Here is a 27,923-nt window from a genome sequence, read left to right as displayed (position 1 = left end):
AAAAAAAAAAAAAGAGTCATCGATATCAGTTATTATTATAGTGACAAAAGAGCATTTTACATCCAGACCATTGTTCAGGTGATTTTATTTGTACCCGTAGGTAGATTTGTTGTACGGCGATTTCAGGTTTGGTATCATTGAAGACAGTAAAGGGGTAGAAAGGCAGCTTTATTTAAACAACAACAACAATAACAACAACAACAACAATAATAGTAATAATTATGTGTTTGATTTCTAAAGACCTTTCCAATATTCATTCAAACTTGGCCAAGGCATACCAATCAGTATTCTAGATCTTTGTTGGAGGAAATGGAGCAATAACCTGTCTATAAACCCAGCTTTGTGGGTTGTGTTGTCTTCTGCGATGGCAGCATTAATGCAGAAAAGTTCTCTGACATTTTAACACTTTTATACCCCCACATCCAAATGATGCGTTAACTATGCAAAATTACATCTGGAACTTTTCACTGCTTGATATCATCGGCTTAATTTTTTTATATTACAACACTTCTTCCCGGCCTTATGAATCGGCGTTTATATGCTCAGTGTTTTGTGTGAGAAGCGGCCACCAGGTGTCGCCCTCTTCAATCCCACCAGTCTCTCATTCCTGGCCCTCCTGGTTTGTTCATGTTTTTCAGACGGACCATGTGAACCCTCCTCATCCGTACTTCTAGGAATCACAGGTTTGGCACGACACGGCAAGTAAACACGGTGTCATAAACGGGGGCAGAACCAGGGTCCAGTATGAGGAAACTGGGGGTGAAACAAGTCTGAAAACTTTAACCACAACAAAAATATCCCTCTCGGGTTGGATACTTTTGTTGAAATTAGTCTCCGTGTGCAACCTGAACAGGTTCTGCACAATGACAACACTAAAGTGTCTTTAATTTCAGACACAGCTCTCTCCTTTCTCACTTTTTTGTTCTTGTTTTTTCATTTTGTTTTTAATACCTAAGCAATCTGTCTCCCCCCATTTATTCTTTGGTATTAAAGCCACATTATTCAATATAATGATCATGCTGTTCTCTATATTAACACTTATTTTTAAGGTTTGGAAACAACACGCAGAATAGAGCAGCGCTCTGATTGGCTGTGGCTGGGCTGCGGGCCAATGGGGAGGCGGCAGTGTTTGTCGCTGCGCTGCTATAAAGCTCCGGCAGAAAGAGATGACGGTAAAGACAGTGCGTGAAAGAGAGCAAACTCACATCCCGCAGGTCCATCCCCGCAGCTGCTTCGTCTGTTGGTCATCGAGGGGGCTGTCTGGACCTGCAGAACTGACCTGAGGACAGAGCTGCTCAGCTCTGCCTCCCTGATCCGGATTGGGATCCCAGCTCCAGGTGAGGCAGTCAGGATGCTCCACAGCGGAGGAGGATGAGAGGATGACTCATGTTATACTTGTTTTTGTGTAAATAACCAGCAACTCTTAGTGACACAATTTAATTAGTCACTGATATCCCTTTACAGATAGTGTTGTTTTTTTATATATATAACTTCGGGGGTGTCAGTCTTTTTTCAGCCTGTCTCACCATAAAGAGTACTATCTTAAATTAGTGTAAAAGTTTCTTGTATTTCAGTGATCAATAAGTTCCTCTTCATTTTACTTGAACAATGTAACAAGCGCAGATATTTCATTAAATAGTATTTCCTCCTCCTCTGAAGCACAAAGTGGAAAAAGCAGAGTATTAATTTAGATGCGGGTACAGCCTGTTTGCTGTTGACTCTTTGTCTCAGAAAGGTATTTTCCAGCCCTGTTGTTGATACTAAACAGCTGAGCGCTTCTTGTTCAGTTAATGATTGCTAAGAAACAACCGTTTCCGGCATTCTTCAAAATTAAAGCATTTCACACCCCTGAAGACATCCATTAAGCTAATTTTCATACCTATTATTCATCTATTATGTCGTTATTAAAGACAGAAAACGGCAAGAGTTGTGTGTATTAATAAAAACGTGTGTCTGTTGTCAGTCTTATGGCTTAAAGTTGATGTTATATTGAAAACACCCCACCAGAAGTGAGTAGTATTGTCTTAGTTAACTTGACAGATAGGATGGGGCTTGAGAAGATGCGGGTCTGGTTGGGTGGGGGTGGATGGTGCGGATGATTTCAGTCCAGTTCAGACCAGTTTTAAGAGCGCTCTTTCTCCCAGGCGCAGATTTCTTTGTTTAATTCTATTCAACGTGATTCTGTCTGACGCAGAAAACACGGGTGAAACATGAAGAGTTTTTCCACAGCGCACGAGGCGAGCAAGTTTACGTTCAGTCACACGCTGTTCTCACGCGCCGCCTTTCACGATAAATGGTCCAAAATCCAAATTTTCATGTTTTCATTCTCACCTGAGCGGAACTAAAGGAAACTCTTAACTTGAATTGGTTTATTTGTATTTGACATTAAAGTCTCAGGCGGTTTTTCTGTGTATGTCGGTGTGCACGCGCTCCTACATGCACGCGACTGTGAAGCTGCTCAACCTGACGAACCGAACATCTTGCACTGAACCGGCTCGAACTGGCTTGAGATTGCACTGCGTTCACGTGTAGTGTAAAAAAAAAACAAAAAACATATGCATATGTTTTATTAATTCCACAATATCGCAGTTTTTCCCCCTAACATTTAAGAGGAGACTAATATTTATTAAATCCAAACTTTGATCTGACAGTAAACACATCTGGTGAAAACGGCAACAACCTCACGTGCAGCTGCTGCAGAAGGCTATGTCACCAGCAGCCAATAAGACACCGCTTAATACCTGTCAGCCAATCAGACAGCTCCTCTGGGGGGAATGTTTTTCTCCTTTCAAGGCGGGGTTGTGGCTTGGAGGGTTTCAGCTGTTCAGTGGTCTTCCTCAGTCTGTTGCCAATCATCATCATCATCAGCAGCCAAGAACAAAAGATGATTTGTGGTTCTTGAAAAACAACAACAAAAACAAAACAAGTATCTCTGAAACATGCAGAAGATGTAACAAATTCCAGAGTCAGTCATTATGTTTGTGTTTTCCATGTTTCAGGCTCCAGTAGCCTCCCTCAGAACCAGTCAGACCAGCACCACCCCATCAGAAATGGCTCCCACCCTGACCACCGCCTTTTCCCGCCGCTGGTGGATGGCCGTTACAGCAGTCATTGAGAACCTGCTTTTCTCCGCCGTGCTCCTTGGCTGGTCGTCCCTGCTCATCATGCTCAAGTCTGAGGGCTTCTACTCCTACCTGTGCCAAGAGCCAGGTGTGTCAACGTTGCATTTTTTCATTCCTACCAGACTAAACACTGACAAATTTTCAGGCTTACTGGTTTCAGACTAAGCTTGAATCTGTATTTAGTCAAACACACATGAAACAGATGATTAGATTACATCCATTTAGGCTGATTGTCCTGGAAACATGCACCGCTGCTAATGCTAACCCTCTTATCATGACCACATTTGTCATGCAGACAACTCTGTTGCTCCTCTTAAGTGATAACACGATTGTTTGCATCTAGTCTGGATTAAATCAGATACGGTAAACCTGGGAGATTTCAGTTTGATTTAACAGTAACATTCAAGTTTCCTTCTGACTGGAGCAGAAGAATTATGCAGATTTTAGGAAACAAACTACAAACCAATTCAGAATTTGCCAAAACATTTTTTATGCAGGCTGTCAATGAAAGGCTTATGCCGAGCAACAATGAGCTTATTTTTTATCATCATTTCATTGTGTCCTGAGCTTCCTTTGATCAAAGCGGATCTGCTGCACCGAGCAGCTCTTTATTTGGTTGATTCAGTCTGGGAGTATCACCAGAGAGGACCCGGGTCTTTCCTTTGCCAGGATGAGGTAATCAGGGAAGGTGTAGGCCATAATAACATGCTGAAAATAGACCTGCTGACTGAGAGATCATCACATAAGATATTATCTGTCCTCTCATTAATATCTGACTGTCGAATTCTCCTTGTATTTAACTGAAGAGAATGAACAAAAGCCTTGTCAGTGTGAAACATTTAAGCTTTATTCCACTCACAGATAACTTTATTTACATGTTCAGTACAAGATAAAGTATTTCCTGCCTCTGAATCAGAAAGCAACCTGATCCACCCCACCCCCACAAGTCTTCCCTCTCCAAAGCATGAGCAGAGTAATTAGTCTCCCCCTCATTGTGGCTCCTGCTGAAGTAAACATGATCAACTTATGCATATCTAATGTAAACGATGGGGGTGAAATCAACTCTGCAGTTTAAAGTTAAGTTAAAAACAACAAAAGGTTGGAAAACCAAACGAAACAATCAGAAACAGCTTGAGGAGCATTTGGTCACTAATTAGGTTAACTGCCAACAGGTCAGTAGCAAGACTGGTTTGGTTTTGGAAAGTTTGGTTTGGAAAGTTTATTTCAATATATGTCCAATAAAATAAAATAAAACATACAAAAAACCATAAGTAACTTAAAGAAAAGAAAAAACAAAACCAGACATACTCGAAAAGGAGTGGGCAGAAGTTAAAAAAAAAAAAGTATTAAACCCCACCACTTTGCCATCAGTGTTTACCGCGTATTCATATACACATACATACATGTGTTAAATAATATTTCCACATTTTTAACTGGTCTTTACATCTGTTCATAAAGAAAGAGACAAATAAACAAACAACAACAAAAATATATACAGCATTGTCAGTGACCCTTTCTAACTGGGTATAAAAGGAGCATTTCAGAAAGGCAGAAGATCACCAATCTGACACAAACTGAATCTAAAAGTTGTGGAACAATTTCAGAAAAATGTTGTTTTATGATACAACCAACTACAGTGTAAGACATCAGATTCTGAAGGAATCTCTGTGTGCATGGGGACAAGGCTAAAAATCAGCAATGTTAAACACAGACATTTATTTACAGACATAAAAATGAAATACATAGAACAATTTTAATTCAATTAAGCTTTCTGTGTTTATTGCCACTTCACAACAATGTTGTCTCAGAGCTCTTTACAGACACATCATTTCAAGCCAATTGTGTGCATTAAAATATACTCAAGTTTTAGATACAAAGACCTCTTCTAATTTAACACCACAGTCCTTCTAAATGGAGACATAATTGCTCATGATCAACCCAACAATCGCAGCTTGATATATATGTAAGAGATGTCCGATAATTAACAGTATACTGATATAGACCGCTGATACTTAAATTAAAATATCAGAAATGATCAGTTTTTACTTTTTAATGACATACAAAATACACATATTACATATGAAACTCTTCAATTGTGTCTCCTGTATCTCAAAATGACAAAATATGAGACTTTATGAATAGTTTTCCAGATATTTTTGTTTGTTTGGTAAAACTAAAATAATTGGTATTGGTTGATATCGGCATCAGATACTAAGAGCTGGACTAATATCCTGGTAACAACAATTGTGTTTGGCATTGAAAGAAAGGCGAGGTTTGATTTTAAAGAAGGAATAAAACAGTTTTAAGTTTACTTATTTGATTTAAAGAGAACCATATTAATTGTAAAGCTACAGAAGGGATTCAGATGTAAGTTAGCAGCACAGCGTTGCATAAAGACCAATGACTGCAGTGTGTGCTTATTATAGCTGGAATTAGCCTGTCTAATTAACGCAGGTCGGCTACTGTTATCTAATTTAAAGTGTGATTAGTTTCTCCTCATGTTTTTCCCAAAGCAATTAAAATAAACTGTGAGGAAGCACAAGTCATTTGGTTTGGAGTGGGATAGAAAGTACAGCAGGATCTTGAACGCACATTAAAACCTGGGCTGCAAGTGGTTCTGTCAGTTCTCGTCAGCAGTCTGAACAATGAGCAGCAGCTCAGACTGCAGTGCTACATTATAATATCTGCCCAGTGTTTGGCAGAGGAAACAGGAAACACCACAACAAAGGAATTTCACTGAGTAAAGCTCCAGTGACTCGGTGAAAAAGAAACACAATGTTTGTTGATGTGAAACAGTCCTGAGCTCGTCACTGATCACACAACAGGACGTAAAACCTCCTCATCAGCTGCTGACTCCCAGTTTCAAGTCGGACAAAACCTGAGGAGCCCTCAGGCAGAAAGAGTCTGCTGTGAATGTTTTTCCTCTTCTCTTGTTCAAACCTCCCACTAAAGTTCATTCTGTGTTTATGCTTTGGCACTCATCAGGTAATGTTGGGGAGCTAGCAAGATGTGAAAGTGGCGCCCTGTTTTGGCTCCTCCCCCTCTGGTTTTGCTCCTTATTTGCAGCATTTTCCACCAATGATTTTCTCTTTCTCGGCTGTTTAGCAGGAGGAGGCAAATAAACCGGGTCGGGAAATCCTTCCTGCATTTTCTCAGCCATGTTTTCCTTCCGAGTTTCTTCTTCACTATTTTGTATTTTCATCCTAACATGCTGTTTATATGCAGGGTGTGGCTATCAGGTATGCGCTGCAGGAGGGGGAGGAGGGGAGCCAGGAGAAGAAGCTTACGAAATATAATAATTGAACAATTTCAATTCAGTCGGAACGTTTGGATTGATCAGAGTTTTTACAGATTTACAGTAAACTGAGGGGTCTAACTACATTTCTTATTGTTCATGATTACTAAATGTACAGACTACTATCAGGACGAGGAACCAGTTCACCCAGAGTAAAATAAAAATGTGTCTGAGGAAGATTACCTAGTATAGCTTTAAACGGTTATTGTTTGATCTGTTTGATGTAAAAAGCTGCTCGTTTGTACATTTTGTCAATAAGCCTAATTGCAGTGAAACTTTAATCATTTTCATATATCAGAAATATTAAAGCATAACTTGGTCAGAAATCTTTCTCTCTCAACACATGCATGGCTCCATTTATACCACAGACTGAACAGGTTGTAAGTCACATAGTCCAGGTTTTATTGGTGCAACATGAAAACGTCAGTAATTACAAACTCCATCATTGGGAGCAGAAGCTTTCAGTGTTTTGCTGCGGTGGTTGTTGTTGTTGTTGTGAAGCATGCGCGCGACACATTCCTTCCTCTAACGCACATCTTGTCTTGCTGAATGTTGTATGACTCGACCTGTCTGCACGGCCGTCCGTTTACGCCGACTCCTTAACGGCTCGACACGTGCAGACTCAACTGACAGCGATCACGATCGCATCCTGAAACAAGCGTGGCTTGGCCGATGGTTAGCTGATGGCGGATGTTTGTGAGGAATTACTTCTCTGAGGAACAAAGCTGCAGTAAACTTTGGGGATAACTTATCCAAGGACCGTGATGAGAACATGCAAAGATTAAAAGTGTCGACATGAAGACTGACTGAGGAATGGGAGGTGAACAATAAGCAGTGACTCAGCAGAACTTTTCAGAGGGGATCGGGTTTATTCGTGTGCCAACAGATGAGTCAGCAGTCGGACCAGCTGAGGGACTGCTGTTTCTGCAAGTCAGCACTTTCCTCTCCTCAAAACTGCAGCCTGGGAGGCGGCACATTGTCTAAAATCTCTAATAACTCCAGGCTAAAGAGTCAGGGGATACTTTCCCAGCTGCAGCTTCCGGTGCCGGGATGGACCCGCTTCATTCCTGATGTCATGAGCTCAACATGTTAGAAACTTTTCCTCAGAGATTTGCTCCATGTTGACATGAAACATCCCACATTCGCTGCGGATTTGTCGGCTGCTTCGCCATCTGTGATGAGATTCTACTGGTTGTGTAAAAAAATCCCAGTAGATCAGCATCTTCTGGAACACTCAGACCAACAACACGCCGCGTTTAAAGTCACGTGAATCCTGATGCTCAGTTTGAACTTCAGCAGGTCGTCTTCACCATGCCCGCGTTGAGTCGCTGCGATGCGATTGGCTGGTTAGATGTTTGTGTTTGGTAAAGCGGGCGTCCTGCTGGACAACTTCCCATCGGTGCCGTCGCTGCATTTTGAGAGGTAGTTTGTAACTTTTGTTCTCTCAGCAGCCATGAAGCCACAGTACCTTTCGCCCACTTACACAATCACATGTCGAGCCAGTTTCCTTGAACGGTGTGTGTTTTGAGATGACACTGTGGCTTCCTGCCCCCCCGCCCCCACCCAGAAAGCCAGCATCAACACCCCCCTTCCTGTTCCTGCTGTGAGCTGAATCAGCACACACACAGATGATGGTATCACTCATGTTTCATCTTTATGTTTATTAGTTACTGTGAAACAACTCAGATGATTGAACAGTTTGGTGCTCCCTCCTCCTGCTCCCCCTCGTCCTCCTCCTGCTCCTCCTCCTCTACTCATAAGGCATGTGCAAACTTCTGCTCTGTACTGTTTCGTCTGGCGGTTTGACAGTAAACAAGGGGCGGTGAGCAGCGAGCTGATGCCGGCGGTTTGACAGAGACAACAGTCAAATGAAGCACGGAGACAGAAATAGCCTGCAGATGAACTCGGTGGACTCTGTTTATAGTCAAACTGTTCCCTCCTCCATGCCAGCTCCTCTTAGGACTATTTCTGCTCCCTGTACTCTGTATTCTGTTTACTTGATCTCTTGACTTTTTAATCAGCTGGTTCGCTTTCTGTTGGGAAGGGGAGGAGTGTTAGAGCAATATCAGAAATGTTATCAGATAAAATACCTTGAAGGTGTTTAATTTTACACGACACCATCGTAAACAGGCCCTAGATGGTCAGAAAACTGTGAAGGTTCGCAGAGATGTGAACCCAAATGCAACACGGATGCAAAATACTGCTAATACTAAAATGCAAAATACTAACAATGAACCAGCAAATGAAACCAGTCAGTATAAACTCACAGAAAACTCATCAAGACACATTCGGACTGGATAAACTAAATGAACTAACAAACAGAAAACAAGGAAAACTTCAAAGTAAAAACAGGAAACAATGACAAAAAAGAGGCTTGATGGATGAACTGATGACAGAACAGAGGTCTTTACCTCTCTGCTACTTCTTTCTCCGTCCAGGAAACAGTTCTGGCCACAACAGCTCCAACATGTCCAACGCCGACGGCACAGACGAGGAGTTCCTGATGATGAACAACTGGCTCATCTGCAAGGATCAGGACGAGATGCTGAACCTGGCCTTCACTGTGGGCTCCTTCCTGCTGTCGGCCATAACGCTGCCTCTTGGGATCGTCATGGACAAATACGGCCCGCGAAAGTTACGACTTCTGGGAAGGTGAGTTTGGAGAAGAGCATCAGTCCTGATGCACATCAGATGACTTTAAAGCTGTTATTCATAAACACGTCTTTGTTTGCAGTTCCTGCTTCGCCTTCTCCTGCCTCCTCATCGCCTACGGTGCCAGCGATCCAAACAGTGCGTGTCCTTCCTCATCGTATGGCATCCAGCTCATCCTGGATGCTGTAGTTTTACTCAGACTCCTCCCCTTGGTCATGATTCTGACCTGCACTTTCTCCTGCAGATCTGTCCATCCTCATCTTCTTTGCACTGGCGTTGAATGGGTTTGGAGGCATGTGCATGACCTTCACGTCTCTGACGGTAAGATTACACATGCTTTCTTAACGGTATCTTCCTCATTTTGTTTTTTCCAAAACACTGAAATACATTTCCTGAAACTTCGGGTCAGTAGCTTGAAACAAAATCCCAAAAGAGGTCAAACACTTTGACAAAAGTTTACAAACCACCTGCAGAATAAAAAACTCTCTTTTCCAAACTGATTTCCTCCAACCAAAGACATTCTATTCTATTCTATTCTATTCTATTCTATTCTATTCTATTCTATTCTACAGTCATTTATCAGATGCTTTTATCCAAAGCGACTTACATATGAGTGAGAACAACACAAGCACGAATTCAAACAATAGAGGACATTGTAGGAAGGTGCTGGTTGGATGCAGGTCCTTACATTTTGTTGTTTTTTTGTTTTTGTTGTTTACTCCCTTCCCACCCCATAATATCACTGATGTTATAATACTAAGAATTAATACCATAAAAATACCAGAACATGCAGATCTTTTCTGCTTTCCTCTGACAGCATCAAATAAACACTAACGGAGTAAGTGAAGATTTAAATAATTATTTAAAAGAAAAAAAAACATTGACCGCTTGTCATTGCTGAGAGAAAAGTTTGAATGATTTCAGGAAACTCCCCTTTCTACCTTTGGCTGAATGTTTGCAGCAGTGGAAAACAACTATTTTGAGAAGATGTGGTAACTGAATCTTTAGCATCGCTGGTGAAAGAGATCAGTTTACGCCGTTTCTGCTCCCGTCTCAGTCCATGTTTTACCACCTCGTTGTCCCTGTGGATGCTCACTCGGAGTAAATCTGAGGAGAAGGGCGGAGTCAGAATCTATTTTTCCTGTCCTGCGCGCGTAAACAGCCTCATGTTACAGGACAGTCTTGATGTGAGGTGCCGTTTCCAGCAGCACAAGCAGATTTTCTCAGTCAGTTTCCCGCTAACGATGGCTGATTCGGCAACCATCTCCCATCCTTCCTGTTATCTCCAGTCGGTAGAAATCAGTCCAGTTTTGACTTTGTCTTTCCTCTCCTCTCTCCCTTTCGCTCTGTTTTTCCTGCCTCGTTTCAGTGATGTCCTCCGGCATTTCTTTGATGAATCAGCCACAGTGTGCGTTCAGAATCCTGCTGTGTTGATAACCTGTTGCTGTCTCGTGAATCTGGGTGGTGTCGTGACGCAGTCCCAGAAGTAAAGGTTTTGAAGCCTGGTTCCTCTGCAGGGCAACAACAGCCCAAGGAATGCTCATAATAAAAGTTACTGTGCCATGAAAATAAGTCAGAAATGCACATTTCCATTATCAGAAAGTTGCATAGTGCGTCTCTGAAAAGCATTATTCTTTCTTATCTCTTTATAAACTTTAAATGTTACATCACTCTGACGATCAGGGTCTACACATGACAGTGTACCTGCTTGCACCAGTCATACATGTGGTCAGCATAAATCCTGTCTGTTGACGCATCAATATCGGTGATGCAGTATTGATTCTAGCAAATAACAGAACAACATCAAGGGATAACAAAGAGAAGAAATGACACAAAAAGAGGCTGACGAGTGGAGGAGGCGTTAGAGGATCTGAGAGAGGTGGCAGGGATGGTGGATTAGAGCTCTGAAAGGCAGAGACGGTTTGGATTGATGGCTGACAGAAAGCTCCTGGGAAGATGTGTGGAGCAGAGAGGGTCAGACTGGATCAGCAAAGTCTGCGTTCAGGATGATGTCATGGGCTGAAAGTGCTGCATCACGGTCAGACGACATGTGAGCGAGAGGCACAGAGAGTTGAAGGAGGGCTGCTGTGCATGTGTGATGTATTTTTCAATGTAGCTTTGGCTGGAGGCCAAAAGAAGACCTCTTCTCATTACTTTTTCATCCATGTGTGGACACATGGCTCGCTTTGTTGTGCACGTGTTGAGATGTGGGATTGTTTTTGCATAAGGGTGTGTGTGTGTGTGTGTGTGTGTTTCAGTTCTTGTTTCCTTTTTTTAATCAGTGTTTTAGAGTCTCTGCCAGTTTCATGATGCATGGCCGTTTCTTTCAACACTTCCAGCCTAAACATGCTGTTACTTTACCACTTACACACACACACACACACACACATTCACGCAGAGGGGGACACAATAGACAAACAGGAAGCTGCAACTGGACTGACTGTGCATGTGCATTTCCCCACCCAGTTTAGCTGTTTCCTATTCACACACAAGTGACTGGGCCTGTTTCATCCTGCTTCACTCCTCCCTCCAACCTCCCAATCTTAAGTCTAGTTGTTTTCCTCGTCTCTGGTTTCAGCAGCCCTCCCCTCACCGAGGGCGACCAGCTCACAGCTATCAAACCGTCTCGTGTGTGTGCGTGAGTTCTGACTTTGTTGCATTGTGTCAGCGCTGCATGTGTGGAGGCTTCTGAGTTTCAGCTCCCTGCAGGTCTTTTCTAATGTTTTCCTTCCGCTGCTGCCTTATTCAGCAACTTTATAAACAAAACATCACCTGGTTTAGCTGCTCGTCTTTACCAAAGCGTTAAACTATCGAGCAGGGGTGCCCAAACCTTTTAGCCTCCAAGGGCCAAACTGAAAATGATCCAGTGAGCCAAACGCTGCAGCTTTAAGGATGAAACACGCGTACTTGTATAAAGTTATTTTAATTATTGTTCCATAGCAAAAACACTGTATTTTTTCCTATCTGGGCAAATAAAATGTTACATAAAATATCAATATATCAATAAAACAATGAAGCTATAGTTAGAGGGGCAAGAAACAATATTTACAGCCGCTAAACTGCAACCAAGTGCAACATGCCAACAACAGAAAACAGTGCATGTTGAACAAGGCAAGTTGCCGATACTCAGTGGGACACACGAAGTTGATATGTGGATATTACCAGTCTCTCCATGTTGGGTTGCACCTCAGTCACTGACAAAGTGAGGATCTCATAGAGGTGGGAGTCACTCAGGGTCGCTCTGAGTCTGGACTCATTGAGGTTCATAACGCTAAAAGTAGTTTCTTTTCATTAAGCTCTGTTGGGTAATAATATAAACAGCGACTAGCGGGCCAAAAGCAAAGTGCTGGCGGGCTGATTTTGCCCCACAAGCCCCACTTTGGGCACCCCGGTAGCAGTGGAAAGGAGCTATTTTGATAGGACGGGGTAACTTTAATATCTCCGAGGCTGAATCTTGAGCATCACTAGTGAAAGTGATCAGCTCATGGTATCCTTCGCTGTTGCTGCTTCTTATCAGTCCTTGTTTTACTTCCTCATTCTCCCCTGTGGATGCACACTCCTCACTCAGCAGGAGAAAACAGGGAGGAGAATCTGTGAGCCTAAACAGCTTCATGTTACAGTTCTTCTCTTCCTTAGAAAACACTCAGACCTTGTCTGCATACGCTGCAATGTATACTGTACATACAGTACATCCACACCCACAGGAAATCACCAGGCTCCTCCTCCTGTTCTTTGTTTTGTTGGTTGCACGTGTTGGAGCTCTTTTAGGCTCATTTTGCTGCCTTATTTATATATTTCCCTTGAAGTGATGACCTTTCTGATGACTAAATGTAAAAAAACATGGTTTATATTTATGATACATGAGCTGAAAGGATGAGACATGTGCTCTGTTTAGTGAATATTAAAAACATTAAGCAAAAATAAATCTGCTAGTTTACGAAGGATTTAAATAGTAAAGAAAAAGAAAACAAGAAGCAGACGTTTAATAACCTGACGTCAGGTTGATGGAGGAATGCTGTCTGGTGTTTGTCAGCTGGTGTTTGCTAATCTCACAGCCCACTTGGCTGCTCTTTATGATGGAAGCAGTCCTGCCCTGTGCGTCAGGACGGGACCGGTCAGAGCTGGTTCTCAGTGATCCAGCAGCAGGCAGCTGAAGTTTCCACTAGCTGCAGCGAAAAAGTCTCTTCCTTCTTTCATTTCTCTGTTCTTTCCTCCCAGTCACTGCGCCCAGTTTCCTCATTTCTGACCCCACCCAGCCTGAAAAGCTCAGCATGTTTTCCCCTCTCCATGAGTCTCCCAGTCACATCACATTTTCAGCCTTAGACTTTTCCCATTTCCATTTTCAGCACTTAGACACGCTCTTCTCCACGGTGCAGGGGGGAAAAATGGGGAGGAAGTTGCAATCACAAGGAAGACTTGTTCACTGAACATGTTCCCAGTTCACAGATAAAGATTAGGACACAGATCAGACTGTGAAAATACCAATGTTGCCCGAAGCACTACCATCAACAATTGTGATTATTATATATAGGGCGAACACATGTTGCACTCTGCATACATCCTCTTTGTTTGTACTGATAACATTCAGTACTCTCACATTAGATACAAATTGAGGTCACCAGTGTTGAGCAGGCCCACAACTAAGATAAACATGACTAAAAACCAGATTAACATCGTAACATTAAAGAGATTTCACCAATTTTTATGTCTAACATCACTGCTATACTCTTTTTATAACATTTATCATAGAAACACGAGTTCCCCAAACGTCTGCACCTGTTGCCAACTGATCTCTTATCTCCAGGTGTGTCTGCAGAGGCTAAAAAAATCTTGTGTGACTGTTCAAATACTGAATCCATCAATGTGTGTGCTTTGTGCATGGATACACTGTGATCCCTGAGCTAACAGAGGAGTTATTCAGTCAGGGAACAACAAAGTCACTCATGGGTGTTATTATTCTTGAAGAGGTTGCTTTTCCCTGCAGAGATGAATGTACTGATCCTGATGTTTGTGATATAATGCAGATTAGAAGTTGTTAAGCCTTGGTAAAGTCTGAGATTAAGAAGTAGGAATGAAGGGCAGGTGAGGGGAAATCTCCTGAACAAATACTTGGATCGGTCAGGAGCAACGTCGTCACATGAAGGCTTAAAAATACGGGAAACACATTCCTCTGATGATTAGAAGTCAACAAAACAAGCTGCAGCTCTTGTAACACTTCTGGGTCTTTTGGTACTATTTTGTCCTTCCGAGCACTTTTTTCTCTACATTTTTGCTCATCATTCTGGTCGTGTTACCCCATATGGAATGATTTTTTCCAATTACAGATCAAAAGACGACCGGGAACAAGTTTATAATTTTGTAATGTTAGAAAACAAAACACTTTACCTTTTAAAAACTGCTAACAACAGCCTTAATGCTAACATTACAAATCAATATTGTATCTCAGATCTTTCAATTAAATTCAGTATATGTACTGAATATGCGATTATTTAAATTATTTCACCCATATCAATTACAATATGATAATTGGCATTGATAATGTCACTGTTTTTATAAAAAAGTCCACATATAAGGTATGTTAGGTGGAGGTGGGTTGGGATTACAGGCAAAATCAGTCATTTTAATAACTTTTAGTTAATTTAAGACTGATAGGAAAAATATATCCCTAGTCTAAAATCTAGAATATGGAAAATATATCTTTTTGTGTGTTCATTCTGCAATCAAACAGGCATTTAAAGAGGTAAATACTTTGAAATATTACACACATGTTAGTTTTGATAAGGTATGAGGTTGATTAAGCAGTTTGTGGGGAAAAAAGTGGAACCATATTCATCTGTGGCAGTTCCTTGTGAGAGGACTTTCTAGTCTACTGAGGCTGCTAGGGTTAAGTCTAATCCTGCATGGAAACTGACTATTCCAGCGTTATCTCAACAAATTCAGAATACCCTGTCTTAAAATGTTGATACTACCGGCTCAGGATAAACGGAAGTACTTCTCGTGTCATTTCTTCTAGATAGCTGATGTTATCATGCTAAAATGATGTGAACATTTCTTATTACTTTAACACGTCATTTGCTATATTTACTGCTTATAAACAGCAGGAATGTGTTCAGCAGAAAGTCAAATATTTCTGAACGCATTCAGACACAATATCTGACATTAAGATAAAACTTTGGCACTAATATCAGAAAACAGTCGTGTTAGCTTGGCATTAGCATTTAGCTTTAGCTCTGAGGAACAGCTTCACAGAGCTGCAAGCCATCCTGGAGAAATTTTATTACTGTTGAGTATGAAGATATGATTTCTGGGCTGGGTGTCCTTTTCTGGTCACACGTGACCTCAGGAATGACACTACATGTACACAAGACACATGTGAGTGACGGGGAGGGGCAGAGTTGTGACAAATGTCAAGAGAGTCTTTACATACCATTGATGCTTTTGTTCTTACATCAGTTAAATCTTAACAATGTCTATTTTTACCATGTAATTTTGGTTATTTGTTACTTCTGAGAGTCCTTCTGGTATGTAACCAGTGATCTACCATGAATAACAACATGGAACCAGTATGTAGATGTGTTTATAGCGTAGTAAACACTGACAGACATCATGTCTGTTGTTAGGTGACTGCGTGCTTCTAACTTAACCAACCTGTCTGCCTGAGTGATGTGTTTTGGGCTCCAATAACGAAAAACTGTGATCTGCACCTTGTCAAGCCAGACAGCTAGCTGCTCCTCCCATCGGCATGCTCACTCACACCTCACAATGCTGACCCTATTAATCCCCACTTCTTCTTTTATAAGCAGCAGAGCAAACCGGTTTGTCACACGCTTCAGCGAAACATTGGTCTCAGCAGCTGACTGAGGCTCAGACCTGTAGTAACCCGAAGAAGTAGCCAGTCAGAATTAGGCCAACTCTCCGCTCTGCCAGATGATGTCTGTGTGGCTTTTGCTTTGATTTAATGAGAGTTTGCTCTGGCGCCACATTTTCGTTGGTGGGGTTTTCTCCTACAGAAGTGAGAAATCCAGCAAACAGTCCAAATAAACACGTTCCTGGAAGTATAAAATGTAAGTGCCAAACATTTACATATTATGTCCAGAGATTAGGCATCAAAACATGAGGAAGGATGACAAATCGGATACAACAGCAGGAAAACATTAGTCAACTTTGAGCTGTCATCATGATGTCAAATCTGCTCAGATGGTTTCAGATCTGCGCTCCATCAGCTGGGCCAAAGGTGAGCCTTTCCCCCCCCAGCAACCCCTCCTTGTCAGGAGTTAGACACAACCTGCAGAGAAAGTGAAGGAATCTGGGGAGGGCTTGTTAATTTGTATGTCATGGCAGAGAAGTGATTTTTTTTTTTCTTTTAGTTCACCTTTACTCTACTTTCTGCAATTAGAGGAGGTTCCAGCTGCTTATTAACAAGCTTGGCCCTGTGGTGAACACAGCTGGATGGATGGACGGACAGACAGATGACGATGATGAGAATGGGGGGGGGGGGGGGAGAACTTTTGTGACCATAAAGTTCTTCTAACAACTTCGATAGAGACCACATACTTCCACGCCACATGTTGCTCTCTTGGTTTCGGCTTTTAGTCGACTTCCTGAAGCAGATGTTTACGGTTTGCCTGCTTAAGAACACACTGTCCTCTTCTGTCTGTTCGATTTGAGTGATGTTATGCAAGACTCTGGCTTTTCTCTTTCTGCTCTGCTGCAAACACAACAACAGAAACGGTGCAAGAAACACCCTGAATCTGCAGGCTTCACAGGGTTTGCTCGGCTCTGATGACTTATCAATAATCAGTGATATGGAACATGATGTGCCGGCGTGTTTGCAGTTCAGTGTGTATGAAGCCTTTCCTAGATTGGAACAGATTAAGAGGGAAAAGCGACAAGAAAGAATAGTTGGCAGCCTTACAAAGAAAACCTGAAAGAGCAGGCTGTCACCTGTGGTGTGAAACTATCAGCACACACAAAATATATCATTTGAAGCACGTTAACAAGGTTCACACCAGTTCTGTTTTAATTTAATTTAACTTAATTTATTGATCATTATATTAAAACAAAATAAAAAATAGTCACAAAATATGGAAAAATCCAAATATATTAAATTAATAACCAGAAATAAATGACAATAAAATAAATAATGTAATGATAAATAATACATAAATAAAAATAAAATAATTACTAAAAACATTTAAAATAATAATAGATAAATTTGAAAATAAAATAAAATGAGGAAATAATAATTTACAGCACTTAAATCATTTTAGCTGACTGTGTATCATGACTAGCTGCAAACAGTCGTGAATCTTTGGATGAGCTGATCCCTGATCTGGCTGCTCTCTATGCAGCTCCCCAACATGTTTGGAGACCTGAGGTCGACCTTCATCGCCCTGATGATTGGATCCTATGCTTCCTCTGCTGTCACCTTCCCCGGCATCAAGGTACCATCTTCCCCTCCTCTTTCCTCAAAATATTAGTCTCATTTTTCTCTCAGTGGGCACTTCATTGATTTCCCTTCATGTTTGGTTTCTGTCTCGCCCCCCCTTTAGGTGATCTACGATCTTGGTGCCTCCTTCATCTCCATCCTGATGGTCTGGGCTGGCTGTGCCTGCCTCGTCTTCCTCAACTGCTTCGTCAACTGGCCTCTGGAGCCCTTTCCAGGCCCTGAGGACATGGATTTCACGTAAGACAAAGCTGCTGTAGCATCATTAGCTCTTCAGGATGTGCCTGATCTGAATCGGCTCCATCTGAGCCCAGGCAGGATCACATGCATGTTTCCTTCTATACTTATTTGTGGCAAATCCAGAAGTAAGACAGCAGAGCCTGCGGAGCCCTGAGAGGAAAGCCCATAAAACCAGATGATCGGTCGGCTTTTTTTTCCTTCACCTGAGTCTCTTTTCTCTCTCTGCTGATGTTTTTCTCCCTTCAGGGTGAAAATCAAGTTCAGCTGGCTGGGCTTCGACCACAAGATCACCGGGAAGCAGTTCTACCGGCAGGTGACCACTGTGGGCCGCCGTCTCAGCGTGGGCCACTCGATAAAGCAGCCGCAACAGCCACCCAAAGATCTGGCCACACAGGAAGCCAACAAGCTGTGCCTGTCCACCGTCGACCTGGAGGTGAAGTGCAAGGGCGACGAAGAGAGTAAGTCTAGACAAGACGATTTCATTAAAAAAAAAATCTGCAAGCTGGAAGTGAAAGTGAACAACTTCCCATTGAGGTTTTTGGCTCAGAAAACTTCTGGTTTAAGGGTCACAGCGTTGACACCGAACCAACACGCTGCTCGTAAGAAGTCGCTGCTGGTTGTGTGTCTGAGAGAAGAAACCCAAAATACAAATAAGTCAACATAAGACGTGCTTGTTCTGAAGCAGTTCAAGCTCAAGTGGAGGCATTCCCACTCAACGGCAACTTATGAATATTCATCTGACTAGCTGAAAAGCCGGACTGTCTGTAAGGTATGTGTGGCAGATTTGTCTGAGTGATGGACAAACGGCCCACCCACAAGATCCAGCAACAACAGTGGTATGAGCAGCTCCTGAATGTCCTCATTCAAAAGCAGCTCAGCTGTTTTTCTCCTTCTTGCACCACATATAGCCTCAACTGAAATTCCCATATGCATGTTTAAAGACATGCAATTCAGCTGTAGTTCAAGGACTGTGCTCATGTTTCTGCTGAAGGTGAAAAGGGACCGTAATCTTTACTCATTTTAAATAACAACCCTCTAGAAGTAGAAACTTTTCAATGGGTCAAAACACCAAATGTCTACGTTGGACCCCTGAGCTGATAAAAGAACCCCCCCCCATCTGTGCAGAGTCCATATCTGCGACCCAGCTCGCCTGTGAGGGCCAGTTGCTCCCAGTAAAGTCTGGTAGTACCAAACGAACCGTGGAATGGGTTCGGATCGTGTTCTTGGAAAAGCCTCTCAGCGGGTGTGTGGTGTGCCGGCAGGGGGCCGTCGAGTTTTGTTGTGGCTCCAAGAAATGGCTGGTTTAAGTGTGTGTGTGTGTGTGTGTGTGTGTGTGTGTGTGTGTTTAACGTGCCTTTAGGATGCACATGGCTGGTTTCTGAACATCTGGATTTTCCTGAAGAGTCCCACATACCAGACCTGCCCACAAACCGGTGCTTTTCACTTTGGAAACTGTTTCATAAAATGTTTTCTGTCTCTGTTCTGAATTCATGATGAACCTGATCAGGTTGCTGTTTGACATCCAACAAGTCAGTGCTTGCATTGTACAACTCAGATTCCAACTTAATATAGATTTCTATATAAACAGAAGGATTATTTTTGGTAATCTTATTACCTCCACCAAGTAGGACTGTGATGATATGCTTTTGTCCCGATTCAATGCGATTCTGGTTTTTTGGTGCCGATTTGATTTAGATTGGGATTCTTAGAATTCTTTGATATTGCTGATTTTTCTAGATTAAAAGCAACAAAAAATGTACCTAACGTTTTTTTGCTAGTGATTTTTCTTGATTTCAATGAGGATAAAACAACACAGTAGCCAGACTATCATTCTGCTGCTATAATACCCAAGAAGACAAGTAAAAAGATCAATAAAAACAATAAAAATGACAACATTTTTATAATGGATTATTTTTATTTATTTGAAAAAGAAAAAAAAATTTGATTATAAAATTGTGAAGTAAAAATATGCGATTTTTCGATTCATTTTTCCCACCCCTACCGCCAAGGATGTTATTGATATTTATACTGATAAGTTGTTTTGCCAGCATTTATCTGTTTGTTTGTTTTGTTTGTTTGTGTTCAAGATAACTTAAAAAGTTATGGGCGGATTTTCATTAAATGTTCAGGAGTTGTTGGAAATGTGAAAAGGAAGAACTGATTTAATTTTGGTGGTGATCCAGATCACCGTTTGGATCCTGGAACTTTTTAAAGAACTGGTCTGCCTGTAGTCCAGACCTTTCACCAGTACAAAACATCTTGAGCATCCTGAAACCAAAACCCCTACAGTGAAGGTCCAGGACCGTACAGCAGCTTGAATCCTGCATTTGACCAGAATGGGACAACATTCCTCTTGAAAACCACCAGCAACTGGTTTCCTCGTGTTCCAGATGTTTACAGACAGATGTTGATAGAAGAAGAGATGCTTTGCTGTGGGAAAAATGGACATAGAACAAATTCTTCCTCTACTGACTCAGTGACTGAACCATGCAACGCTGTGGAGCATTTTAAACTTCCTTTGTTTGCCTAATCATGTTTTCTACACATGGCTTCATGCATACTGCTCCGATTCTAATAATCCACTGCTTGTAAAACATTACAATGCCTTGCGAGCACGGCCAAATGGTTTCCCAAAATTACACTCAGCTAAATACCTGATGGTAAAGGCAATAAAGCCATGTGCTCCATCTGTGCACCCACCAATAATTGGTCTCTCCAGTTCCCCACCATATGGACAGACGAGCCTACTTTCCATTTATATGTATAACTCCGATTATCCAACCACCAGGCCTCTGGAAATCACCGCACTTATTTGTGACGTGTTGCCGTGGCAGCCAGAGGCCACAGCAACACATCTTTAGAAGACATTCTCATCTTTATTATCTAATGAGGGAGGGAGGGAGGGAGGGAGGGATCTCTGCAGCAGTTTTCAATCATGTGGAAAAAGTTTGGAAAGAGACGCGACTCGAAGGAACACAGGCATGTTTGTGCTTGTATCTGCAGATGATCAGGTTGAGATTTCTCACCATGAGAGCAGAGCCATACAATGAACCACAAAGCTGTTGGATTGCTTTAAAATATTTCACCCCATCTGACAAATTCTCCTTCGTTAGTGCAGACTTTCCTTATCTCTCTCTTCTTTTTTGGATTTAATATATTTTGGTGCAGAAAGGTGGGTGGTGCCGTCTCAGAGCAAACTGTGGACGCGGCTTCTCCAAACACTTCAAGTGGTTTATGATTCATGTTTTAAAGCTTCATGCTTTATGTAATATGGTCCTGAAGTGTTGGGAGCATTAGGGAAGAAGCTCCTGTCTCTTAAGTGTCACTTAAGCTTCCACAATCAAGAAACATCCACATTAACCCTTTAATGTTTCTTTAATGTTGAGAAAAAAGCTGTAGAAAATAGTTTTATACAGTTTTTCTTTATTTTTTTGGGACAAGAATAATAAAAACCATTTTAAACAAATGGTTGTGATGATAGTTGATTATATAACAGTATTATAGTCAAAATTAGAAACAGTAATTTAATGGCAGATTTTTAGCCCAGAAAGTTTTTATCATGTTTTTCAAATGGAGGTTAACATAACCCTTTGTAGTACTCAAACACACTCAAGGGAGAACGTGAAACGCTGAGAAAATAAAAGTAAAATGAGCAGATTGAAGTCATCACAGGAGAAGAGGAAAGTTTTCATCATCTTGGAGATTTCTGTGCTTGTGGTTTAGGTCAGTAAAACCTTCATCCTCATCATCCCTGCCGACTTCTGTCTGGCAGAGACGATGCCGGACAAAAACCCACCGGAAAAGTTCAAATTTGGACCTTTTCCCAATGACACATAAAAACTGAAGCAACATTGAGTCATTTCCTCTCCAGCTGGATGAATCCAGCGAATCGAGTGGATCTTCACACCTTGCTGCTTTAGTTTGATACGCTGAATGTGACAATATGTGTGAACACATCCTGTTCTGTAAACAGAAAACACCAAAAAATGGCATTTTTAATGAAAACAATCGGATCTTTAAGTGATGATTAAATGTTTGCTCTGAATAAATCAGGCCATGATGGTTGTTCACCTCTGTTTCCACCTAAAGGTGGTTGGAGGGCACTTTGCTGAAAAGTCTTCTAGTTTGACAACGTATAAGAAACACTGATTTATGATGAATACCACTTCTCGTTTACCACATCAGTCTAATGAAAAACCTCCATTCTGTCTGATTTATTATTCTAATGGAACTCTGATTCCTCACAGCTTCTCTCGTCTCGTTTCCTCTGCAGCTCCGTCTTTCATGAAGAGTATCTTCAGTCCCATCTTCCTGCTCAGCCTCATCACCATGTGTGTCACTCAGCTTCGCCTCATCTTCTACATGGGAGCCATGAACACCATACTGGAGTCCCTGACAGATGGAGACCTGAACACAGGTGTGTGTCGCTGCTTGCAGCTTAAACAGAGATGATGCTTGCTGTGCAGCTGCTTTGTGTTTTTAACACCTCTCTAACATCCCTGCCATGCTGGCTTCCTGCTGCTGTCGCAGTGGAGAGGATGCAAGTGGGTAAGAGACCTGAGGCCAGACCGAGCACCTCCATCCATCCCCGCCTCCACTCTGTCCTCTCTAGCTGTCTTGTTTAGAGCATGAAGCCTGCAGTCATATGCGTGGTCGCAAACATGACAAGAGTTTTCTTTTGATTCCTGTCAGTGACGTGCGTCATCCTCATGTTGCTCATATCGTGCTCAACGTGTAGCATCAGCGCATACATAATAAGAGCTGTGTGTGCCGTCTGCCCCTCAGTGAGCGTGTACACCTCCATCTTTGGCGTGCTTCAGCTCCTGTGTCTCATCACCTCTCCTGTGATTGGCTACGTTATGGACTGGAAACTCAAGGACTGCGAGGACGAGAATGAAAAGACTGCCAAAAGGTGAGGGTGCACCAGTTTAGACCTAAACCGGTGGGTAACACGCATCCCTTGGGTGGGACACGACAATTAAACACTCCCTTAAAATGATTCATGTTGCACACCGCTGGAATCATTCCCATCTAGGATTCCTGAGATGGGAATGATGTACACCAGTCCTGGCTATAATCATAACAGTAGATGCAGTGAACACTAAATCTGACCAGTCACAAGTGGAATTCATCTTTGAGGCCATGGTGTACTCTAGTAACAGATGATGCTGCAACAAAAACACACCTGTTACTTCAGCAATGCTCCAGTAAAAACCCTCCAGTAAAACAGCTTCTCGTCTACAAAACCTTCATCCATAGGAATAAGTTTCATATAAGGATCTTAAGGTCTAAAAGGTTTTGTTTTTTTCCCCTCACCAGAGAGCCCGGTGAGCCTCGCCGCCCTTCCAAACAGATCCAGAAGATCGTCAACGCAACCAGGGCCTTCATCTTCACTAATCTGCTCCTGGTTGGTTTCGGAGTCACCTGCATCATCCCCAACCTGCCGCTTCAGGTACGAGGACATGCACACGCTGCAGACGAGACATGTTTGTTGTTTCTTTCTGTGAGTTGGCTTTCGGGGTATTCACATTTCCTGACATGTGCTGCCGCAGCTGCTCATGAGGACAGCGAGCACTGCAGTGCTCAGACAAGACTCTCAGGGCTGCACTGACACCTGCTGGACAGAAATATTACACCTTCCTATCGCTGCTGTTCCGACTCTCTTTCATGAAAGATGAAAGCAGTTCTCTTGACAGCAGACACTGACCAGCTGTTATCTGATCCGGCACTTAATGGAAAAAATCTGTTTGGTCTTTTTTCTCTTCAGATTCTGTCCTTCATCCTGCACACTATCGTCAGAGGCTTCATCCACTCGGCAGCCGGAGGCCTCTATGCTGCTGTGTGAGTGTTCACATGACGACTGCATCACAGTGACAATGAACAAAGACTCTACATACAGAGTGTCTAAAGGATGATTTTCCTCAAAGTTCTGCAGGAAATTTCATTCAAGCTTCAGATCATTTAACCAGAAAAGGTGTGGACAGATAGAAACTTTCAGGGAACATTTAACAGACTTAAAAAGGGGATAATTACAGCCTGCATAGCAGTCACTTTATCAGCTTCACCTGGCTAGAACCTGGTTAAACCCCCCCCTTTCATTCAGAACCGCCTTATTCCTGGCGATTCAACAAGGTGTTGGAAACGTTCCTCAGAGGTTTTGCTCCATGTTGACATGAAGCATCACACAGTTGCTGCACATTTTCTCTGTAAATACTAGAGATGGTTGTGTGTGAAAATCCCAGTAAATACTGAGACCAACAACCACTTAAATCCACTTCTTCCTCATCCTGATGCTCAGTTTGAACTTCATGTTTTGAGTTGGTGCCATGTGATTGGCTGGTTAGATATTTGTGTTAAAGACGCTACAGAACTTTTGACTTTTTTCCCGTCACGCGCCACCTATCGACGGCTAATCCGGCATCCATCCTGCATCATACCTGACCTGTTAGCTCTCTCCAGCCAGCAGAAGATGATCATATAATGACTCTTGTTTAGTCTCTTTCTCTCTTTTAATCTTCTTGTGTTTCTTTGCTGAATCAGCAACGCTGCGTGTTCAAAACAGCCAGTTTCTTATTTTACCGCAAAGCCAAACGTTATGTTGTAAATGCGGTTTCTCGGCCTCAGGACGCTGCTGTGTAGCAGCAGCTCTAGAAATGCACATAACAGATTTCACCGTGTCATGAAACAAGACAGGAACGGCATGTTTTAAAATCAAAAAGTTGCTGAATGCATCTTTAACAAGCAGTTGGACAGGTGGAGCAGAAAATGTGTGTTTTATCAGGCTACCTCAGATGAGTCCTGTCAAACATGCTGTCTGTCCTCTGCAGGTACCCGTCCTCTCAGTTCGGCAGCCTGACGGGAATGCAGTCTCTGATCAGTGCTCTCTTCGCCCTCCTCCAGCAGCCTCTCTTCATGGCCATGGTGGGACCCCTGGAGGGAGACCCTCTGTGGGTAAGGCCACACATATAACCTGGATGTCAACATCACTGGGTGTTAACATGCTGAATCACTACATCATCATCATCGTCGTCATCATGCTGTCTGCCTGACCCGCAGGTGAACGTGGGCTTGCTGGTGCTGAGCATGCTGGGATTCTGCCTGCCCCTCTACCTGCTGTGCCACAGTCGCTCCCTCCAGCGCCTCAGAGACGAGCGCGATGAGGACCCCAAGATCTATGTGAAGATCAACAACGGCAACGCTCCCGAGGCCTCCGTCTAGAGAGGGAGGAGGAAGCTTCTGTAAATCCAGAGGAGGGTGGAGCACACTTAGCCTTCACCTGCGCAACAGTGTGATCCTTTCATTCACCCCGAGGCTGCAGCATCTGTCTGTCCTCAAGCACACAGACTTCACACTGCTACACCTACATGAAAACACTGTGACACTCAATTCAGACACAATGTCCAGTCAGTGAACCTGGACTGCACCCCCACCTGCGGAGAAATCGACTGATTTCCACCTCCACTCGTCATTTTTTCTGATACTTCTCACCCTGAATGGGTGTTTTAGGTGATGTGAACATGTTGGACTTCAGTAACCAGCCGCCATCTGTCTCACATTTCTCTAATTGTGGTGGACAAAGTGCTCTCCATCCCCTCATGGTCACCTCCACTCATGTTGGAGGATGTTTTCAGGGTTGGACTCAATCAGCACGCCACACAAAGACACCTCCATGCAGGAAACACTGCAGCATGTGTGTGTTACATAACGCAGCGCGACGTTAGACAAACACTGCATGATGCTCTCCCTGTTTCTCAGCCACAATCGCAGAGACAACTCGCCATGTTTTTATGTCCTCATGTGTTCAATATGTAAGTCTTTTTTTTTTTGTATTCACTTGCAATATGATCTGAGATGTGGTGTTAGATCTGTGCTCCTCAGTCACCATGTGACAGAGGAAACGTCTGTCAAGCCGGTGGACGGCTTACAGGCTGGATTAGTGTTTTTACACACATGCTTTTAGCAGTAAACACCTCAGTGAGCTGCTGGGCACTCACACACACACAGGCACACACAACTCTTCACTCGTAGTGTAAATGACAAAAAGGTGCTAGCTGATTGGCAGAAATGTGTTTGCATTTTGCTTTAAGTTGCCTGTTTTGTTTGTTTTTGACAGTAAACCAACAGCATTAACTCTTTTCTCCACACGGTGAATTCCAAAGAACCACTTTAGTTGCGGATTTGTGTTTTCTTTGTCAGGAAGCTCTTTAAGACACAAAGGGAGATTTGGTTAAAGGTTTCAGTAAATTTGTGGTGGGCTCCATCTTTCCTCAACGCGGTAGAGACGATATACGAATGCCTAAAGGTAGCAGAGTGATATGTGTGTTCCTCCAGCTTTGTGGCAAAAGCTGAGCAGCCATGAGACTAAACGCAGACGATAAAGAGTCTTTGTCTCTGAGGGAGAAGCCTGGGGTTTGCAGACGATGATGTGGGGAGATAATTATTCCGTGTTTAAATGCCATTAGAAGCTCCTCAGATCTAACAGAGACCTCCACAGACGGACATCTCCCTCCGAGTGCCTGTCTGGGTGGTGGTAGGGATGATCCAGGCAGGACGTTTTGCACCTTGTCGCTCCTTCATTCAGTCCATCTCACAGTCTGAATTTTTCTTTCACACATGATGCATTGACAGAGCTGAGAGACAAGCCTCTGCTGCCTTCACATGCTCCCAGCGAATGACTTTATGGAGAAAGAAGCAGCACATGATGCACTTTAGATCCCTGAAATGGACCTCATTCACAAATATTTTGAAAAGCCCCCTTCCTCCCAATGCAAAGAATGTAGACTCAGAGCTTCGGATGTAGATTTGTAGTTCTAAACGCAGCAATGGAGAAGCAATTTTATTTTTTCTATACTCTGAAAAATAAGTAGTACTCCTTGTATTTGTCGATGGCCTTCACGTGCACAACGGCGCAGCAGAGTCTTGTCTCAGTCTGATCATTTCACCATTTCACAGGTTTGTTAAGAAGCAGAGATAATCGTATGGAGTAAAACTGGTCAAGACTTCGTGGGAAAAAGGTGCATTTGTAATGGAAATGTTCTTGAAAAGCACCTTTTTTGGTCGTACATCTAAGTCCATGAGTGAAACTTTGGATTGCCTGTAATAAACCTGCACAGACGTAGCAGAAATTATTCATTTTGTTCCAAACTTACTCAAATTATGCCAGTTCATCAGCCCTGTGATGGACTTGCGACCTGTCCAGGTGTACCCCGTCTCTCGCCCAATGACTGCTGGGACAGTCTCCAGCTTCCTGCAACCCTGAATTGAAGTAAGCGGTTCAGAAAATGAATGAATGTAAGGAACAAATTAGTTACACTTGCAGATTTTTTCCTGAAGCACCAGTTTGACTCCATAGAGAACATGTCAGGTCCTGCTGCTGTCTCTGTCGTGTTGGTGGCAGGTACAGGTGCAGATGGATGTCAGTCTTTTCCTCTGTTGCCCCGGTAACCCATCCTGAACTCGTGTGATTTTCAGGAGTTTTCCTGATTGTTTGTTGTCACATGTAGCCTCATTTGGGACCCGAACCTGGACTACATGACTGGCATGTTCATCCCTGAAAATCCCAGGAGATCAAATCTGCACTTTTGATCACTGCTGTTCCTTAAACGACTTCATCCCGTCCTCATCTTCCTCCCCTAACCCCGACGTCCTGGGATAAAAGTTCTGAGTTTATTTCATTTGTTTTGGTTGATGTATTGATGACTTTGTGCCCTGACATTGAATTTTTCCCGCCACCGTTAGCCTGCGGTTATGTGTGATGACGGAGGTGGGAACATCCTCCGATGTTGTTTGTTGTCTTTTACTGAGTATTTTTTTTCTCTTTGATGTTTACAAAAATGTGCATTTCCATGATTTTATCTTTTATTGTATTTTCTTTTTTTATGTACCACATGATAGCTGTTGTCAGTGACTTTTTCCAAACATGCTGTTTCAACTGAGAAAAAAAAAAATCAGTACATGAAACAAAATAAACACAACAATTTGTATAAGTGTGTATCTTATTTACAACCTCCGGCATGAAATATGAAGCTCATTTTCAGATCAAGTCGGTGGTTAAAATTCAGCAAATACAACCTCAAATAAACAAGTACTATTATTTATTGAACAGAAACAAAAAAATCCCAATCCCAAGCCATAATGTAGACCGCTTGCAGAAGCTTCCTCAGCAGCA

The 27,923-nt window shown here is 42.6% G+C and overlaps 1 protein-coding gene across 2 annotated transcripts; it reads left to right on the top strand.

The window, feature by feature from the left end:
- Positions 1–1,180: 1,180 nt before the first annotated feature.
- Positions 1,181–27,741, top strand: LOC306760529 (large neutral amino acids transporter small subunit 4-like). Of its 2 annotated transcripts, XM_079246403.1 has the most exons (14): positions 1,181–1,337; positions 3,000–3,210; positions 8,856–9,069; positions 9,152–9,207; positions 9,314–9,390; positions 17,421–17,513; positions 17,622–17,755; positions 18,002–18,213; positions 22,029–22,172; positions 22,541–22,667; positions 23,075–23,207; positions 23,523–23,596; positions 24,583–24,706; positions 24,812–27,741. In XM_079246403.1, exons 2-14 carry the CDS (start codon positions 3,051–3,053, stop codon positions 24,971–24,973), a joined length of 1,710 nt encoding a protein of 569 aa, XP_079102529.1. In that variant the 5' UTR covers positions 1,181–1,337; positions 3,000–3,050; the 3' UTR covers positions 24,974–27,741. The 2 variants fall into 2 exon arrangements, with proteins under 2 accessions (XP_079102529.1, XP_079102530.1); XM_079246404.1 differs by lacking the exons at positions 1,181–1,337; positions 3,000–3,210 and adding an exon at positions 8,664–8,759.
- The last annotated feature ends 182 nt before the right edge of the window (positions 27,742–27,923 follow it).

This window comes from Telmatherina bonti (genome assembly GCF_933228915.1).
Source record: "Telmatherina bonti genome assembly, chromosome: 9".
NCBI classification, from domain to species: Eukaryota; Metazoa; Chordata; class Actinopteri; order Atheriniformes; family Telmatherinidae; genus Telmatherina; species Telmatherina bonti.
Note: the sequence above shows the minus strand (reverse complement) of the source record. Positions and strands in the feature narration are given on the sequence as shown.